The sequence below is a fragment of the Phyllobates terribilis genome, unplaced genomic scaffold, assembly GCF_046119375.1.
Source record: "Phyllobates terribilis strain yellow unplaced genomic scaffold, ASM4611937v1 Scaffold_8__6_contigs__length_399053987, whole genome shotgun sequence".
NCBI lineage: Eukaryota > Metazoa > Chordata > Amphibia > Anura > Dendrobatidae > Phyllobates > Phyllobates terribilis.
In genome coordinates, this window is record NW_027362768.1 from 31,073,104 (window position 1) to 31,093,391 (window position 20,288).

General features: G+C 45.4%; 1 protein-coding gene across 3 annotated transcripts in view; it reads right to left on the reverse strand.

The window, feature by feature from the left end:
- LOC141156680 (complement factor H-related protein 1-like) overlaps positions 1-20,288 on the reverse strand; it is a 494,422-nt gene that overhangs the window by 340,210 nt on the left and 133,924 nt on the right. For all 3 annotated transcript variants that reach the window (XM_073642923.1, XM_073642922.1, XM_073642920.1), the window contains exon 3: positions 2,081-2,186. In XM_073642923.1, the coding sequence (XP_073499024.1) occupies positions 2,081-2,186 (106 nt within the window). The remainder of the gene's footprint in view (positions 1-2,080; positions 2,187-20,288) is intronic.

Sequence of the window (20,288 nt, forward strand, 5' to 3'; positions counted from 1 at the left end):
AAAGAAGTTTTTCCTGGCCCCTGAGACCGGGGTGATCAGTCTAGCAATTTGATCAACAGGAGCACACAGGACTATAATGCAGCATTTGCTGGTATAACCACTGCATCTGCTATACAGCCTGCCTGCCTGCCTGATATCTGGGATGGATATTAGTCCTGAGAAGGACTGTTTGTTTGATTTGGCAGGCTTTAGAGACCCTACACTACCTATTTCACACTATATATCTCTCCCTAACTCAGCAGCACTCTCCCTACACTGTCTGATCCGGAGTGACTGTGTCCAAGATGGCGGCGCCTGGTTCTAAATACTCGAGGTGCCGCTGTGCGGCCAGCCAATCACTGTAATGCCCACAAACAACATGGCTGCAGCATTATAGTGACTGGCTGACAATCCCTGCATGTTCATTGGCTCTGTAAAGAGCGCCAAACGTGCAGGGCGGAGACCCGAGCTCCGGCCCGAGTAACCCGGAAATGCTCGGTGCTCGCCGAACATCCCGAGCAGCGTGATGCTCGGGCGAGTAACGAGTAGTGTCAAGCATGCTTGCTCAACACTAATCATGAGATGAAGTAAAGTTTACCATGACAAATAAGGCACCGTATTAATAAGGACAACTTGTTACAGTAGGTTTTCTCAATAGGATTAAGATAGCCTAATATTGCACAAACCATTGACCAAAGTCAAGTTATGTGTCAAATTACATTTTTTTGTGGTGTGCGAGTCTCAATACCGTGTTATCTTCTCAAATACTATATTACCCCATGTAAAATAAAGCAGGCAGTACTCACATCCGGGTGCCGACACCATTTCAGCAATGTCAGCATCGGGGCTCACGTGATGCTGTTATGTCATGTGAGCCCTGCAGCCAATCATCGGCTGCTTCGCTCTTACTGACATCCAGAGGAAATAATCCTATTTCTTTGGATGCCAGTTTCGTCTAAAGGAAGTGAGAGTGAAGGTGCTCATTGGCTGCAGGGCTCACGATATATAACAACATCACGCGAGCCTTGGGTGAACTGGTGCCGATCGCAGCACCCGCAGGGGACAATGATGATGGCAGTAATCAGCACCCGGCACTTGGGAACAGCGCTAACTGTACCGCTGATTCCCAGGCGCCGATATGTGCTCTCCTGATTCGTCAGATGGGCGGCACACGTGTGACACACGGGTGTACACGGACATGGATATGTCCGGTACTGTTTTTTCTGGTACTGGAAATATCAGGACCTGTGAAAAAGCCCTGACAGAGTTTGATCCGAGTGGCATTAGCATAATCGGTCTGATTTTCTGGCACGAGAGAATCATGGCTTTGGTGACCACAGCCTTAATCACAATCACTGGCTTTATATTTTTGTATTGTGGTATATAAGACAAGGGATCAGAAGAACAGATATTAAAATCCCCTAAGTGGACTTAAAAAAAAGTAAAGAGTAAAAAAAAAAGGAAAATTGCAATTACCAATCAATTTCTTAAAGATAAAGATATGAAAAAAAGTGTTGTATAATATATGTTGTATTTACCCCAAAATAGTATCAACATATTGGCTTGCTCTGCAAACATGTAGCTCTTGCATAGATCAATTGTCATAACAATAAAAAGATTTTATAAATTTCTGCTGATTTTTTTACCATTAAAATAAAAACTATACAAGTTTGGTATCAACATAATTGGATTGATCCAGAGAATCATGTTGTCAGGTCACTTTTACCAAACGATGAACGCAGTAAAAACATATCCCAAATAACAGTGTCGGAATTACAGTTTTTTTTCGCAATTTCACCAAACTTGGATTTTTTATTATTTTTAAGTACACTGTACGGTAAAATAAATGGTGTCATTTAAAGCTACAACTCGTGCCGCAAAACAAAGGCAAGAGCCATCATAAGGCTCTGTGGACAAAAAAATAAAAAAAGTAAAGGGTAGAAATTTTTAAGTATCAAAAACAAATATCAGCTGCGTCAGGAAAGGGGATAAACATCTCCAATGGCGTATGTACTTAGAAATATGTAGCCCTAGCCTTAAGTGTACTTGGGAAAACCAATCACATTGCTCTGCAAAGCATAGAGGAACATTGTATACATACCCCTCCTCACAAGAGTACTCCACCTCAGCTCCAAATACAAATTCATATCCATTTTTCAGTTCAAATGTGCCAAAGGGGATCTCTCCAGGATGACCGCATGATTTCTCTGTGTAAAGCAGAAAAATGAAGGAATAGGGTTATTTGTGACAAAGACAAAACTTTTTTTCTATGTAGTGCTAACTTATATTTTGTGGGAAAATACTTCATCTTTTCTCTGGATTTTTTGTACAGTCTTATTTTCTAATGTGTTTTTTTAAAGGCTGCAGCCAGAATGTTGATAGGCAATACTGAAATTTAAAATATTCTGCAAAAATTGTTTTTTTGGTGGTATTTTTCTTCTTGTTTTTAGTGTATTTCATTTTCATTTGTTTCATTTTCAAAACACATGTAGAGCATTTTTTGGAAGACATTTTCTAAAAAATGTTTCAACAGGATTTGAAAAATGCCTGAACAAAATGCATGTTAAAAATGTATGATAAAAAAACTTGATGAAAAAATTCTCTTTCTTTCAAATAAAAAAACTTGATGATAAAAATATAAGCCATGAAAAGGTATATAGGGAGGAGCTCTATCCAGCCTATGGTGAAGCTAAATGTTATCATCCCATTAAGCTCTAAGGGGTAACGTTTATCCTTGTGGAGAGTGACAAGCCAAGCCTGGCATGTCAGAGTGAGGAGACTTTAAGCCTTGCAATGCTCCTCTGGGAAATTAAATATGCAAATTGTGTCTTCAGAGAGGAAGAGGATTTGAACTCTATTGCCACCTATTGAAACCAGCGATCCTAAAAGTCAATATCGATCCTTAAATGAGCCTTGCCATATAACTTAGGATAAAAGCTAAACCAGAATCTCAATTTGCAGAATGCTGTGTCTGCAAATTGAAATACTGGTTTGGCTTTTATCCTAAGTCATATGGTAAGGCTCATTAGAAAGTCAATATCGACTTTTAGGATCGCTGCTTCCAATAGGTGTCGCTTGAGTTCTAGTCCTCTACATCCCATTGAGCAAAACATGTCTTTAGTACGAAGGCACCGAGATAAGCAATCAGGGCTCACTGACACAGCCATGTATTCTCTCATGTGAATCGGGCAGATTATGCTAATGACCCTCGGATGAAACTGTCATCGGAGTGTAATCCGATTCTCTCTCATAAAAGAATGACAGCACAGGTGCGGAGAAGATGGAGAACGTAATTTCTCCATCTTCACCATTCACTCTATGCGAGTGTATCTGAGTGCAGTCTGATGTATCACTCGCACCCATAGACTTGAATAGGTGAGTGCAATCTGATTATAGGATGCACTCTCAGCATGCTCTGATTACTTATCATGCTGAATCGGCATGAAAGAATATATGCAGATCTGCACTGCCCCATAGAATAATACTGGGCCGAGTGCTATCTGATAAAACATTGGATAGCACTCAACCGTGTTATACGGCAGTGTGGACGATGTCTTATACTGACAACACATGTAAAATTGGGTTTAAATTGCAGGGATTTTATGCCAGGCACCATGTACGGACACCTGTGGCAATAACTAACCAGATTGCAGTAGAAGTGAAGAAATGTGGGATTGAGTCTCCTAATGGAGTCTCCAACCCAGGTGTGCACCCTCCTTAAGGTCATGTGCACACGTTCTGTATTTGGTGAGTTTTTACCTCAGTATTTGTAAGCCTAAACCAGGAGTGGGTAAAAAAATACAGATGTGGTGATGTGTTTCTATTTTACTTTTCCAAAGGTTGTTCCTCTACTGGTTTTAGCTTCCAAATACTGAGGTAAAATACTGACCAAATAATGAGCATGTGCATGTGGCATAAGGGTTCAGTTAATATTAAATGTAGTACGTTTCCTTGAATTACTAATTCTACACTTCACTGTTCTACAGCCAAGTTGGTTCAGAGACGAAAACAGTTGTGCCCAACTAATTTTGTGGGGCTGAAAAGTTTATATGATGCTTAAATTTGCTGTTTGGCTCTAATTTTCAAGATCCAGAGGAGGTTGTAACTAGTTATGACACCTTTAATGCAGACTTATAGAAAAATTGTGTCATTATTATTTCATCTTCATTATTCTATTGTTACTGTAGTAGCTCGTCTATTACATCATCTGTTTAGTCTATTGAGCCTTCAGTATTCTATCATAGAGTGACCAATCAAAAAGCCAAGTCAGCTCCGATGCTGTAATCCTAATTAGAGTTGCATCACCTACTTTTATAAATGCTCACTGTGAAAGGTATAAAGATTTAGGATTTCTTAGCTTAATTTCTTAGCATATTGACATGTGTCTTTATGTTTTTTCAGATATGTCTCGTTCTTGTATTAACAGCGGATAGTTTTTGCTACTTAAGCAAAGTCACTTTTGCATCACAAAGGCAAAACTTGACTACTACAGTATGGTAAGGAAAGCCTACAACCTGTATTTTGGCTGCAGAATAGGAGATTAGGAAAAGAGTTGGGCTCCACACTTATGCTGCTATAGATGTGCGTCACATCTTACCAAGTGGTAGCATGGAAAGAGGAAACCTATACCTTTTGCAGTTCCAATGATTTGCAGAGAGCCAACCGATCACAACATCAATTGCCATTTCTGCATGGTTGCCCAATTAGGAATGGAGTTTCAAGGAAAAAGAACTGGACTATAAAGTATCCAAACCTTTCATCTGCATTTCACCCAGTACCACATACAGAAGTATTGCCGTTTCCAAAAGCACCGGAAAATTTTCAATGTAGTTAAGTGAGGAAGAAGAGGGCACTTGGTGTCATGAAGCATCTTCCCCTCGCAACGAAGACTTTTTGTCAGCAGTCTCAACTGACCCACACCTTATAACACAAAGTAAACTGAATGATTTTGTTAGAGATTTTGATCTGACCAAGAGTAAGGATGAGCTCTTAGGTTCCAGGCTACAGCAGTGGAATCTTCAAGCGGGCGATGTTTGGATTTCTGTGTTCCGCCACCGTGATAAAGATCTTGTCCAATATTTTTTATGGAGGGCGATTTTATGTCATGCAACAACATTAACAGTTTAATGGAAGCCCTGAAGATAAGTCATAATCCAGAGGAATGGAGGCTCTTAATTGATTCGTCCAAAACAAGCCTAAAAGCCGTTTTGCTGCATTATGGCAATGCGCTGCCTTTAATTCCAGTTGGTTATGCAGTCCACATGAAAGAAATCTATGACAGCATGAAACAACTGTTGAGGTGACTGTCACCCAAGGTGTGGGAAAGACAAATTGCAACATGAAGGGAAGAGGGGGAGGAAGCCCAAACACTAGGGAAAGGGGAAGTGGAGACCCTTAGGCAGATCTAATATCACCGTGCCTACCCTATCGTCCCAATATAGGTTACACACCTATCGCCGAGCAGGAACCTAACCCCTGAATGGGTCTAGAGCTTTGCCCTAGATAGGGAGGGGACAGGGTGGGTACTAGTCAGGCCCCAATACAAACTAAAGACAGCAAGCAAACAAACAAGGGTGATACACTTTGCTTGATCAGACACCACAGAGATAACGGCAACTGTCTCCAAGGGCACCAGAGAAGAACTAGCCAACTGCTAGTGCTCCAAGCCTACACAGAGGTACATAGAACTATCACTGGCGAATCTCTGAAGAAACTGAGAAGCGGTGACCCGAAGTAAGGAAGACAGCTGTGCCTCTGGAATTGTGCATACTCAGGCTGTCACAACTGTCAGGTCGGAGGGAATGAAGAGACTCTGTTCAGGGTAGTGCAGGACCTGCAGAGTTCCCTGAATATTATGCAAGAAAAACTAACACAAATGGAAAAGAGGATGGGAGCCAGCTCCACCGCTGAGATAACATACCCGGCCCTAGCAGATCCTTATCGGACCTTCCCTCAGGCACCTGAACCTAGACCTCTCTACACTGGTCCATTGAACCCTTACCGTCCCCCGCCTACAACGTCTGTGGGTTGGCAGTGTTACCAAGGTCCTCAATATCATCCACCAGTGGTCCCCTGGCCTGAGCCACTCTACCCAACGTCCTTCAATGCGGCCAGCCGGTTACATGTTGAGGGCCCCTCCCACACGCAGAAGAATAGAGGGATGTCAGGTTGCACAGTGCTGGCGATGTGGAAGTGAAAGACACTTCGCTAGAGAGTGCCAGAGTGATTTGCAGGGATGTCCAGCGCCGCCGTTAAAACTTCCAGTTCCTGCAGTAGTGGGGCATACTGCAGAGGGGGTAGAAGGACAAACCACCCAGCACAATTCTGAACATCTGGTTGAGGGTTGTCCCATCCTGTGAGCTGAGTATGAAGGAATCCCAGTGGACTGTTTGGTGGATGCCGTATCACAGGTAATGACTATGCCCGAGTCATACTTCAATCTGTACTTCCATGCGATGGCCAAGCCAGAGCGGGAGATGTAAATTTGAGTGACGGCGGGTAATCAGCAACCGATCTCAGTCACGGGGGTCGTGTGGATGAACGTGCGATTATGTGGACAAGATATGGGAAGGAAAGGTATCCTGTTGGTTCCTTAACCATTCAAAGAAGATGTACCGGTGATAATGGGTATGAATATTCTGAGGGAGTTAGACGAGATCATGTTCACTAAACGGTAGCCTGGCTTCTGGAAACAGGCTCCCCGCATAAGCCCACTCAGAAAGCGTTTCAACGGCTGATTCGCGTTTGTGGGACTCGGAAGAGCATCCCGATACACCAGTCTGTAGGAATTAACCGAGTGCCAGGAAGAGCGTCCCTCATCCTCCCTCCTGGTCAGGAGAACATGCTCCCCCTGCCCATGGGGACTTTCCGCAACTTTGAAGGTATGGAGGTGACTATTGAACTAGTGGGGCTAGGTGAAATAGACCAGAATGTCCTGGTGGCCCAGACACTGGCAGTGGTCCGAGAATGGAGAGTACCCATCTGAGTCATGAATATGGGGCAGAGAGAAGTCCATTTAACCTCAAGAGTGGAGCTCGCTCGGGTGTACTTACATCAAAGTGAATTGTTGAGTCCGAGAGAAATGACCCTGGCCCCAGTAGATGGTGCAGTCTGGACTCTGGCCATCACAGCCAAAGAGAAGGAGGCACCAACTCCAGAATGGAATGGGCGAGCCCTAATGACTCAAATAGGGATGGATGTGAAAGCCCTCAATTCGGATCAGATACAAGCAGTGGAAGCAATGCTTGGGAGAATCAGGCCGCATTCGCCTGTCACATTGACGACTTTGTCTGCACGGAAGCCATCATCCATGAGATACCAATGGGGGACGCTCCTTCGATATGAGAAAGATATCGACAGATACCCCCTAAGCTGTACCAAGAGGTGAAGTCCCTGCTGAAACACATGTTGGATTCGTGCAGAGTAGTCAGAGCCCATGGGCAGCACCAGTTGTGCTTTTCAAGAAGAAGGATGGGACCCTTAGTTTCTGCGTGGACTACAGGCAATTGAACACGTGCACCGTGCGAGATTCATACCCCCTGCCCTGTATCGAAGAGTCTTTGATGGCCCTGGGAAAAGCAAAGTACTTCTCTACTCTGGATTTGGCTAGCAGGTAATGGCAAGTTCTGGCGGCAGAAAAGGACAAGGCAAAGACAGCATTCATACTCCCCATGGGACTGTTTGAATTTAATAAAATGTAGTGATGGGCGAGCACTAGTGATGAGCGAGTATGTTCGGTTAACCCTTTCGCCGAGTATGACAGATTTAATACATGTGAGGAATGCCTGTTTTTCCAGCATTCCTCACATGTATTAAATATGTCAAACAGTTGCAAATCATGTTCACGGAGAGATGAAAACTTAAAGCCCGAGCATTCTATAAATACTCGGTGCTCGGCCGAGTATACTCGGCGAAAGGGTTAACCGAACATGCTCGCTCATCACTAGCGAGCACTAAAATGCTCGGGTGCTTGATGCTTGGGTGGAGCACATTGGAATACTCAGGTGCTCGACCCGAGTAACGATCCCAATGTAAGTCTATGGGAAACTCGAGCATTTTTCAGGCGCCTCCCCCCAGCGGTCTGCAGAGGGCCTAAAAATTGCCCAAATCGATGGGACCATTGCTCAAATGACATGAGAACAGCATGGGGAAGACCCCTGGAAGCATTTCTGACTCCCAGGTCACTGCTGTGAACAATGTTGTCAGAGGTATTACGCCACTTTTATAGACTCATAATAAAACATACAAAAACGAAACCAAATGAATTTTCCTGGGTAATATGTTAAGGAACAACCTTTCCAGGGTACTAATGACTTGTATATAAAGCAAAATAAATAACCAAAAACAAAAATACTCCTCCACACCTTGGGCTATGCTTACACTTAGCATTTTTGATGTGTTTTGCACTTTTGCATTGCTTTCAACCGTGACAAATGCATTCACCAGGAAATGTAATTTTAACATTTTACAACCTTATCTGACCATGTGGTGTGTGAGATATCATCAGACACATCATGTTTCATTTATGAAGGAGGGACTCTGTAAGTCACAAAGCCTATTCCATCAGGCTGCCTTTACTATTCTTAAAGGGCCAGCAGTCGGCCCTCACTATTCTTAGAGAGCTATGCTTTATTGTTCCCATTACTAAAGAGTGGATCTCCTATACTGTTATTGCGTATGCAGTGAGTGGCAGGGCTGCCCAAAATTTGGACGCACCACATTACCCTTTTGCAGAGACTTAGAGGAGGGCCTCCTGAAAACAATGTTCCCATTATTATTAAGTGGGTTTCCATTGTGTTTGCCTATGCCGTGAATGCAAGGGTTGCAAAAATTTGGAGGCACTCCAATGCCCCTTGGAAGAGATGTAGAGGGCCTCATGAAACAATGTTCCCATTATTAGGTAGTGGGTCTCCCATAGTGTTGGCCTATGCAGTGAATGCAAGAGTTGCCAAAAATCTGGAGGCACTCCAATGCCCCTTGAAAGAGATGTGGAGGTTAGAGGGCCTCCTGAAAACAATGTTCCCATTATTAGGAAGTGGGTCTCCCATTGTGTTTGTCTATGCAGTGAATGCAAGGGTTGCCAAAGATTTGGAGGCACTCCAATGCCCCTTGGAAGAGATGTAGAGGGCCTCATGAAAAATTGTTCCCATTATTAGGTAGTGGGTCTCCCATAGTGTTGGCCTATGCAGTGAATGCAAGGGCTGCCAAAAATTTGGAGGCACTCCAATGCCCCTTGGAAGAGATGAGGAGGAGGGCCTCATAAATGTTCCCATTAGAAAGGAGCGGGTCTCCTATACTTGTAATACCCATACACTAAGGGTTGACAAACATTTGCCCCTGGGGGGTATACATGAACATACTGTATAAAAAATTTTTTTTACGGGCATCATAGACAGTTTTTAAAAAAATTATGTGGGTGTTGCATCACAGACCACGGTCACCCTGGTGATATGGTGGTGGAGGATGAGGATGAGGAGAATGAGGTGAAGGAGGAGGACAAGAGCAAATAGCCAAAATCAGGAAACGTATACCCATGTGTGGGTGTGAAGAGATGCATGGGAATACACATCCCAAAAAAAGACACTGGATTTGAGTTTATGTTACGCTGCTATCATTCGGTGGTGTTGAGGAGTCTGGCCCAATCAAGACCTTGTTCATTTTTATAAGAGACAGCCTGTCAGCATTTTCAGTTGACAGGCGGATGCGCTTATCAGTTATAATTCCACCAGCGACACTAAAAACCCGCTCTGATAAAACGCTAGCTGCAGGGTAGGCCAGGACATCCAAGGCGTAGAGAGCCAGTTCATTCCACGTATCCAGCTTGGATACCCAATAATTATAAGGCACAGAGGAATCACGGAGGACGTTGGTACTCCCTCAGCATCTTTCCAAACTTTGCACTCCTTTTGAGAGTACCCCACGCCTCAGGGCCTGTGCGATGGGAGGGGCTGAGAAAATTCTGCCAGAACTTTGACAGTGTTCCCCTGCCTCTGCTGGATTGGAGTTGTGTCTCTCTCACCCATAGTCCTTGGTTGTTCAACAAACTATGACCTCTGCCGCCAGGGTTTTCAGATGGGAATTTTTTTAATAGTTCGGCAACAAGGGTCTTCTGGTACTGCCCCATTTTTGTAGACCTGTCTGCCTCAGGAATAAGAGATATATAAAGTTCTTGTAGCGTGGGTCTAGAAGTGTCCAGCCAGTAATGACTGTCACCCAAAAATTTGAGAATGTGAGGGTCATGGGAAAGGCAGTGTAACATAAACTCAGCCATGTGTGCCAGACTGCTAACAGGAAAGACTTCCGGGTGCTCACCAAGAGGCCATGCTCTCCTCCTCCTCCTTCTCCTCCTCCTCTCGGTCATCAGATCATCCATGCTGAACAGATGGTATGACAGTTGTGCAGATAGTACCGTCTATAGCGAATGAAACTAGCTCCTGTTTTTCCTCCTCCTCCTCTTCCTCATTGTCACCCAATCCACGTTGGGATGAGATGAGGCTGCGCTGTGTGTAATCACCCTGTATGGTTCCTTGCTCCATCTCATCATGCTCTGCCTGCAATGCATCCTCTTTGATTGTGAGCAGAGAGCATTTCAAAAGACAGAGAAGTGGGATGGTGATGCTACTTATGGCATCATCGCCGCTCACCATCTTGGTGCAGTCCTCAAAGTTTTGGAGGATGGTACATATGTCTGACATCCATGTCCACTCCTGAGGTCTTATGTGTGGAGTCTGCACTGAATACCGATGGCCTTGTTGATGATGGTACTCAACAACTGCCCTCTTCTGCTCACAAATCCTTCCCAACATCTGCAGTGTAGAGTTCCAATGAGTGGGGGCATCACACACCAGTCTGTGAGCCGAAAGCTAAAAACGCTGCTGAAACATGGCAAGGGGGGCGGAAGGTGTAGGTGACTGTCTAAAATGGGCACACAAGCAGCGCACTTTGACAAGCAGATATGGCAGCTCCAGGTAGGATTTGAGAAACCGCTGAACCACGAGGTTAAGCACATGGGCCAGGCATGGTACGTGTGTGAGCTAGTCTCACCTCAGAGCCACCACCAGGTTCTGGCCATTGTCACTCACGACCATGCCTGGCTGTAGGTTCAGCGGTGTGAGCCACAGATCTGCCTGCTCTTTAAGAGCTGTCCACAACTCTTCAGTATTGTGCGGTTTGTCACTTAAGCAAATTAGCTTCAGCACAGCCTGCTGCCGCTTGGCCAAAGCAGTGCTGCAGTGCTTTCAGCTTTTGACTGATGTGGTAATTTCGGAGATGGAGGCTGAAGAGGAGGAGGAGGATGAGGTGCAGGAGCTGTAGACTGTGGGGGCAACCCTGATTGACCTAGGGCCTGCAATCCTTGTCATCGGGAGGGCATGTTCTGTCCCAAGGTCCGATCAGGTCCCGGCTTCCACTATGTTAACCCAGTGTGCCATAAGCGAGATGTACCGTCTTTGCCCACAAACACTTGTCCACGTGTCCGTGGTTAGGTGGACTTTCCCAGTAACTGCATTGTTGAGAGCATGGCTTCCTTTCTAATGGGAATTTCTCATTACTATGGCCCTGCTCTATGTATCTTTAAATTGTGAGTGGGTTTTTTCCCAAATTTTGGCAGCCCTTGCAGTCACAGCATGGGCATTACCACTATAGGAGACCAGCTCCTTTATAATGGGAACATTTTTTTTACTAAGACCCTCCTCTATGTCTCTTCAAAGGGGTATTGGGTTGATTCCGAATTTTTGGCAGCCCTTGCAGTCACTACATATGCAATAACAGCCTAGGAGACCCACTCCTTAATAATGGGAACAGCAAAGCATAGCCGGCTGATGGCTCTCTAACAATACAGAGGGCCGACTGCTGGCCCTCTTAGAATAATAAGGGGTGCATGATGGCCCTATAAAAATAGGCTTTGTGACTTTCAGAGTCCCTCCATCATAAATGAAACAGGATGTGTCTGATGATGTGTCACACACCAAATGGCCAGAAAAGGTTGTAAAATATTAAAATTACATTTCCCAGTGAATGCATTTGTCTTAAAAAATAACGTAAAAAACAAAAACCAGTAGGATCTTTTTTTAGTATAAAAAACAGAGTCACCAATGTAACCTCAATGTAATCACATTGTTCAGCTCCTGCACTTCCTCCTCCATCTCCGAAATGACCACATCAGTCACAAGCTGAAAGCACTGCAGCACTGCCTTGGCCAAGCAGCAACAGGCTGTGCTGAAGATAACATGCTTAGTATTTAGGTGACAAACTGCCCAGCGCTGCAGAGCTGCTGAAAGCTGTAACATAGCAGCCTGATCTGTGGCTTTTCAACGCTGAAAATACAGCCAGGCATGGTTGTGTGTGACAATAGGCAGAACCTGGTGATGGAAAAATGACAGCCAGAGTAGATAAGGTTTCCCTCTACGCCAGTCCTTTTAACGAGCTAAAGAATATGGCTGTGGTGAAATACAACTCCCTCTGAGAAGCAGTTTCAAACTGAAAAACTTTGGGCCCACCAAAGAATTTGATTCTGAGGGCTCACCTTTCTCCCCAGCTCAAGAGCCCCATAGATGCTGCAAAGTTTGCGCTATCATGAACTCTCCTGACGGAGAAGCCAGAGCCCACCCAAGGACTCTCTGGTGGGACTGTCCAACCCTGCCGAGAAGCAGTCCTGGCTAACAAAAGTGTGTGGAAGGTTCCCGGACACTCTATGGCTCCTTTTTTTACTGAGGTGGAAACCCACGCAAACATGGGGAGAACATACAAAATCCTTGCAGATGTTGTCCTTCCTGGGATTTGAACCCAGGATCCCAGCGCTGCAAGGCTTCAGTGGTAACCACTGAGCCAATGTGCTGCCGTTCTATCTTCAGCTCCTTTTTGAGAAACTAATGTATTTGGGCAGCCATTTAGTCTACCAAATAGAATTCCTGAGAAAGAAATTGGGGATGGCTTCACTACTGGTACGGGGGGCAGTGCTAATACCATGGTGTCATACCATAGTTCACTGGAAATATTACAGGCTGGTAGGAGGCAGGCAGATTCCCACAGAAAAGTAACAGCAGTAATGTTCAGGGACCCTTGCTTGTGGAAGGCGGAGATGAAATGGGGACAAATAGTGGTGGCTGGGGAGGGGACCGAGCATGGACACCCAGTCGCCGCTGACATGAGGTTGTTGACAGCTTCCGCCTCCACGAGGTTAAAAGGCCACATTTCAAGTGCAAGAGAAAGGGAGAAAAAGCGCGCTATGTGAAGGACCTGATAGGTAGATGTGACGGAAACAGCCAAAGGGCCACTCACCTGTTGGAGTTGTGCACCCCTGCACAACTTCGGTGCTAGTATGAAAATGGAAGGAGCAGGCATGTCTCACCGCAAGGTACAGGTAGCTTGGCACACCACGTGCTGTGTGCTGCAGATCGCCACTCATGCTCACCGCTTCCAAGTTCCAAAATTGCAGGCCACGTGTCCGCCCACAGATCACGTGACTCAGGATCAGATGTGCATCACCACAGGTCCTGAAAGTTAGGAGAGTGCAGCCCTCAACCGCAGGTCCTGAGTTGAGCAGCCAAAGGGGAATTTTATAGTGGGGGGATTTAAGAATGATTAACTAGAAGCTGCTCCTGCTGCTAACCCCCAAAGGGGAATGAAAGTGGTCCAAATTAAATAAAAAAGTAGTCTGTAGGGCGCTAAACGAGTGAACACTAGAGGTGAAAAAATTTTTTAGGGCTAAAAAATAAATAAATAATAATGAAAAATTTTTAGGGCTAAAAATTTTTTTAGGGGTGAAAAATTATCAAATCATTTAATTATCATTAAATTTATTTTTTAGCCCTAAAAAAATTTTCACCTCTAGTGTTCATTAGTTTAGCGCCCTATAGACAGCTTTTTTATTTAATTTGGACCACATTTCAAGTGCAAGCAGCTTTTGAGGACTTCCTGGGAGAAATGACAGCTGGAGTAGATACGGTTTCCCAAAAGTCAGTCCTATCACCTAGCTAAAGAATAAGGCTGTGGTGAAATACAACTCACCGACAAGCTGTGGACTGGCTCCGTACCGTCCCTGGCCACATTCACTTGTCCACGTGTTTGTGGTTAGGCGGTCCTTCCCAGTAAGTAAACTGGGGAGGGCACGGGTAATGTTGCAGGACCCGTGCTTGTGGAAGGCGGAGACGACACCAGGACAAATATTGGCGGCTGGGGACCGAGTATGGACACCCGGTCGCCGCCGCCATTAAGTTGTGGACAGCTTCCGCTTCTCCACGAGCCTAAAAGGCCACATTTCAAGAGCAAGCAGCTGTCAAAATTTGGCAGTATAGTGTTGCAGCCTTTGGGTGGGTGGGTGGCTGGCTGCATACTTGCGTTCCAAGGAATGGGGTAGGGACAACTGAACGCTGCGCTGGGACAAGGACGGTGATTGTTGCAAGTTTGCAATGACAGGTGCATGGCGGGAGGCATCTTTACATGCGCCAAGGATCACTTATGATGGGCACACTTTTAGGCAGTGACCTGGGAGTAAGAGATGCTTCCAGGGTCTTCCACATGCTGTTCCCATGTCTTTTCAGCACTGTATGCATGTATTTGATGATGTGTCACACACCACATGGCCAGATAATGTTGTAAAATGTTAAAATGACATTTCCCAGTGAATGCATTTGTCTTGGTTAAAAGCAATGCAAAAGTGAAAAAACGCATCAAAAATGCTACGTGTGAACATAGCCCTAGGTGTGGAGGAGCATTTTTTTTTGTATATTTATTTTGCTTTATATACAAGTAATTACTAGAGATGAGCGTTGTTCAACTCGAACTGTTCGCCAATCTCAAATTCGAGCTGTTTTGGGCGGTGTTCGAGCCGTTCGGCGAACACGAACGATTTGAGAAAAATTTGGCTGTTCGAGGTTATGTTCGATAACTGTTCGTGCACCAAAATCATAACTGGATTTTTTCTCAGTAATGATGAAAATTAATGTTAATATGCAGTTTGAGTTTACAGCGGGGCGGGGGGAGGGGCAGGGGATGGATCTCTGCAGGAATAATGAAGATCTCCATTTTTTTTTTCTCTTTCCCGCATTTACAGTGAGGAGGTGCAATCTGTCAGCCTATCAGCAGCACACACACGGAGCGAAGTGCTTTTTTTCACACAAGCAAGGGCATGTGTCATTGGCAGTGTATGTCACATGTCCTTGCCCTATAAACCAAGCCATTTTCCCCGTCGCCACCATTTTCTCACTGCTGCAGCTGTGTGTTAGACGGCACCGCTGTTGCTGTGTGCGCTATACCTTGTTAATTTCAAGCCAATTTTCGCACAAATCTACAGATAGCTTGGGAGTAGGGAATAGTTGTGATTGCAGTCCTTTTAAGGACTAGGTTACAGCATTTCCTACGACTTTTATCAGGCAGGTCTGTGCTCTTAAATAGATAGGTTGTGGGAGTAAAGACTAATTGTAATTGCAGTCCTTTTCAGGACTAGGTTACATCAGTTCCTATCAGTTTTTGCCAGGCAGGTCTGTGCCAGTGCTGTGCAAGTTTTTTTCACAGCATTTGGCAGAATCTAGCAAAGCTAATCCTTTTTGGCCTATTGCAGAGTGTGTTAGTCAGTGGAGTAGCCTATCTGTGTTGCAAGATACACCACCTGTGTATAGAATACCAATTTTTTTACTGCACCTAGTGAAGTAAAATCTTTTGGGCATAGCATCATTCTATTAGTCCATCTATACTGACCTCCATCAGGTTGCAAATTGAATATAATTTTTTTCTGCATCTAGCTCTGAAAAAATATTTGGGCTTCTAGCAGAGTGTGGGACTTGTTCTATTAGTCCATCTATACTGACCTCCATCAGGTTGCAAACTGAATATAATTTTTTTCTGCATCTAGCTCAGAAAAAATATTTGGGCTTCTAGCAGTGTGTGGGATTTGTTCTATTAGTCCATCTATACTGACCTCCATCAGGTTGCAAACTGAATATAATTTTGTTCTGCATCTAGCTCTGAAAAAATATTTGGCCTTCTAGTAGTGTGTGGGACTTGTTCTATTAGTCCATCTATACTGACCTCCATCAGGTTGCAAATTCAAAATAATTTTTTGTCTGCATCTAGCTCTGAAAAAATATTTGGCCTTCTAGCAGTGTGTGGGACTTTCTCTATTAGTCCATCTATACTGACCTCCATCAGGTTGCAAATTGAATATAATTTTTTTCTGCATCTAACCCAGCCAATAGTTTTGGCCTAATACCACAGTTTGGGCACTCAGCTCTGCTCGGTTCCCATCCATTGTTTTTTTGTGCAAACAACTCCAGAGTTGTGAATTAGTTAACCACCAAAATGAGTGGAAAAAGGCCTGCTGCTGGTGGAAAGGGGAATTGGCGTGTTGGGAAGGGGAAAAAAGGTTGTGTCCGTGGGATAGGTGTTAAAGCAACAGTAACATCTGCAGAAGAGAGGATGCTAGTGACGACGAGGTCAGGTTGCGCCTTCCTGGACAGAGACGTAGTACTGGAAGCACGTCAACAACTGCATCCTCAAACACAACTCTGCCTCTCACCACAAGTCGTGGTGGCTCTTCAGGTCGCATGGGTGCTAAGCCTTGCATAGTCTGGGCATTTTTCAGAACGATAAAGATGACCCAACTCGTGTTATCTGTAACATTTGTCAGCAAAAGCTAAGTAGAGGCCAAAAAATACATAGTTTGAGTACTTCATGCATGAACCGGCACATGGACATGAAGCATAAGTTGCAGTGGGAAGCTCACTGTGCTACAATGCGGCCTAGCCGGCCGGGCCAACCACCGTCTGCCATATCTTGTGCATCCGCGGCCTCTGCATCCTCTGTGACTGGGGGGACGGCAGTCACACCTGTTTTGGGGCGCAGACCTGCCACCTCTTTACCCGCAACAGCCAGCGTGATTGGCAGGTCATCATTTTCTTTGGAGGTGGTAACACCAGCTGGTGTTGAGCGCTGTCCGACATCAATAGCACCACCTTTGGATCAAGGCAACCTAACATGTCCGCCTGCATCTTCCTCACAGACCGGCAGTTTGCCGGGGACACCCTTATCAACCCCGTCTAAGCACAATAGCCAGCCCTCGGTCCCTCACATGTGGACAAGTAAAAGACCATTTCCTCCTAGCCATGAGAAAGCTAAGAGGTTGAATTTCACCATCTGCAAGCTCTTGGCTACAGAAATGCTGCCTATCCACCTGGTGGACACAGAGGATTTTCGAGACCTTATGTCCATCGCAGTGCCCCAGTACCAGATGCCCAGTCGGCACTACTTCTCAAAGAAAGGTGTGCCTGCGCTCCACCAGCATGTCGCACACAACATCACCGCTTCTTTGAGAAACTCTGTGTGTGACAGGGTACATTTCACCACAGACACTTGGACGAGTAGGCATGGACAGGGGCGTTACATGTCGATGACAGGGCACTGGGTAACTATGGTGACAGCAGGACAAGGGGCTGCTGTCCAAGTCTTGCCGTCCCCACGAGTTGTGCGTCAATCCTCTTTATCTCAAAGTTCCTCCACTGCTTCTGCCTCCTCAACCTCCTCTCGGTCCTCCACCTGCACCCAAAGCCTGTCTGGTCATGCCACAAGCTTTCTAACTGCGCAGAAGGGATCCTGCACACCTCCTTACTATGCTGGCACTAGGGCTCAACGTCATCAGGCGGTTTTTACTTTGAAATGTCTGGGAAATGTGAGTCACACAGCTGAGGAGTTGTGGTCAGCTCTGGAGAACCAATTTCATGAATGGTTGTCTCCACTGGACCTGAAACCAGGGAAGGCCGTGTGCGACAATGCTGCAAACCTGGGTGCGGCCCTTCGCCGGGGCAATGTCACACACGTGCCTTGTATGGCTCACGTGTTGAACCTGGTTGTCCAGCAATTTTTAGCCCACTATCCCGGACTAGATGGCCTTCTGCAGAGGGCACGGTCGCTGTGTGCTCACTTCCGCCGTTCGCATCCCGCAGCTCAGCGACTTACATCTCTACAGAAGTCGTTGGGCCTGCCACTTCACCGGCTAAAATGCGATGTGCCTACCCGGTGGAATTCAACTCTGCACATGTTGCAGCGACTGTGGCAGCACCGACAAGCCCTGGTGCAATATGTTGTGATGTATAGCCTGGGCCAACGAGATCCAGAGGTGGGGCAAATCACGCTGGAGGAGTGGTCTCAGATCAGGGACCTATGCACCCTCTTCTGCACAGTTTTGAAATGGCGACGAAGATGTTTAGTGCTGACGATGCCATTATCAGCATGACTATTCCGGTGATTTACATGCTGGAGCACATGTTAAACAGAATTCGGAGTCAGGTGGTGGCACAAGAGGAGGTGGAGGAAGTAGAGGAGGAGGAGTTGTATGCGGAAGGGCTAACATCTGCAAGGTCCAGACGGTCGGCAGCACCAAGGCGGCAGGCATGTGAGGGTGGGGGAGATGGTTTTACCAGGGCGCATGGTAGCAGCCAAACTAGTGAGGAAGGTGCAGGAGCCCAGGAAGAAGTGGAAGACGAACTGATGGAAGACTCATCAGATGAGGGAGACCTTGATCACATTTCTGTTGTGTGATGTTGGGGGGAGAGGACAGAGGAAGGAAGCATGATTGTTACCTCGCCACCAACACAACAGGGACTTGGTGCTCCTGGATGCGCAACACACATGAGTGCCTTCTTGCTGCACTACCTGCAACATGACCCTCGAATTGTGAGAATTAGAAATAATCCTGACTACTGGGTTGCCACACTGTTAGATCCCCGGTACAAAAGTAAATTTGCAGAAATTATTCCTGCCATAGAAAGGGATGCACGCATGCAGGAGTATCAGCAGAGACTGTTGCAGAATCTTACATGTGCTTTTCCACAAAACACCAGTGGTGCACGTAGTGAATCTCACAGTTCCAACTTGCCAACCTTGGGACCGTCGAGTGTTCAGCACTCAAACCGTAACAGAACCACAGTATCTGCTGGTAACATCAATTTTGCGGAATCATTTCACCACTTTTTTAGCCCATCCTTTGCAAAGCCACAGGAGACAAGAAGTCTGACACATAGTCAACGCCTAGAGACGATGGTACAGGAGTATCTCCAAGTAAACATTGAAGCCATGACTGTGTCACTGGACCCTTGCTCTTTTTGGGCTTCCAATCTGGATAAATGGCCGGAGCTAGCCACTTACGCCTTGGAGATCTTGTCATGCCCCGCAGCCAGCGTTCTGTCTGAACGTGTGTTCAGCGCTGCTGGTGGTGTGCTAACAGATAAGTGCACACAGCTCTCCACTGATAATGTAGACAGACTCACGTTCATAAAGATGAACAAATCATGGATCCGAAACGACTTTTCTACCCCTGTGTCATCCTGGCGAGAGTAAAAGCTTGATGATTGGTTAAAATCACCTCACCAACCGTTTTAAGCTTTCAAATTACTAATCATGTTTATCTGTATCTTGGCTGGAAAATAATTTGGGCTTTGTAGCAGTGTGCAGCACTGATTCTATTAGGCCATCTATAATAAGCTCCACCAAATTTAAAATTACTAATCATGTTTATCTGTATCTTGGTTGGAAAATAATTTGGGCTTTGTAGCAGTGTGCAGTACTGATTCTATTAGGCCATCTATACTAAGCTCCACCAGATTTAAAATTACTAATCATGTTTATCTGTACCTTGGCTGGAAAATAATTTGGGCTTTGTAGCAGTGTGCAGCACTGATCCTATTAGGCCATCTATTCTAAGCTCCATCAGATTTAAAATTAATAATAATTTTTAGCTGCATCTAGCTCGGAAAATAATTTTGGGGCTCCGAGATGCGCAAGACACATAAGTGCCTTCTTGCTGCACTACCTGCAACATGACCCTCATATTGTCAGAATTCGAAGTAATCCTGACTACTGGGTTGCCACACTCTTAGATCCCCCAAACTTTTCGATCAACCTTTTCATTTTAATAAAGACCAAAAAAATGGTCATTTTTGAAATTATAAGCATTAGCAGGTTATTAGAAACTGAAATCAAACAGTTTTCAACTCAAAACTTTATTCTAGGTGATGTTACATTTTCACATAGGACCCCTTGTTCGAAAGGAGCTTCTGAACTCTCTCGTCCATTGAATTTGTCAGGTTTTGGATGGTTTCTGCTTCAATTGTTTTGCATGAGGACAGAATACCCTCCCAGAGCTGTTGCTTAGATGTGAACTGCCTCCCGCCATCATAGACACTCCTTTTGATGATGCTCCAGAGGTTCTGAATGGGGTAGAGGTCAGGGGAGCATGGGAGTCACACCATAAGTTGGTCCCCTTTTATGCCCTTATCAGCCAGAGATGCAGATGTTTTATGTGCAGCATGAGATGGTGC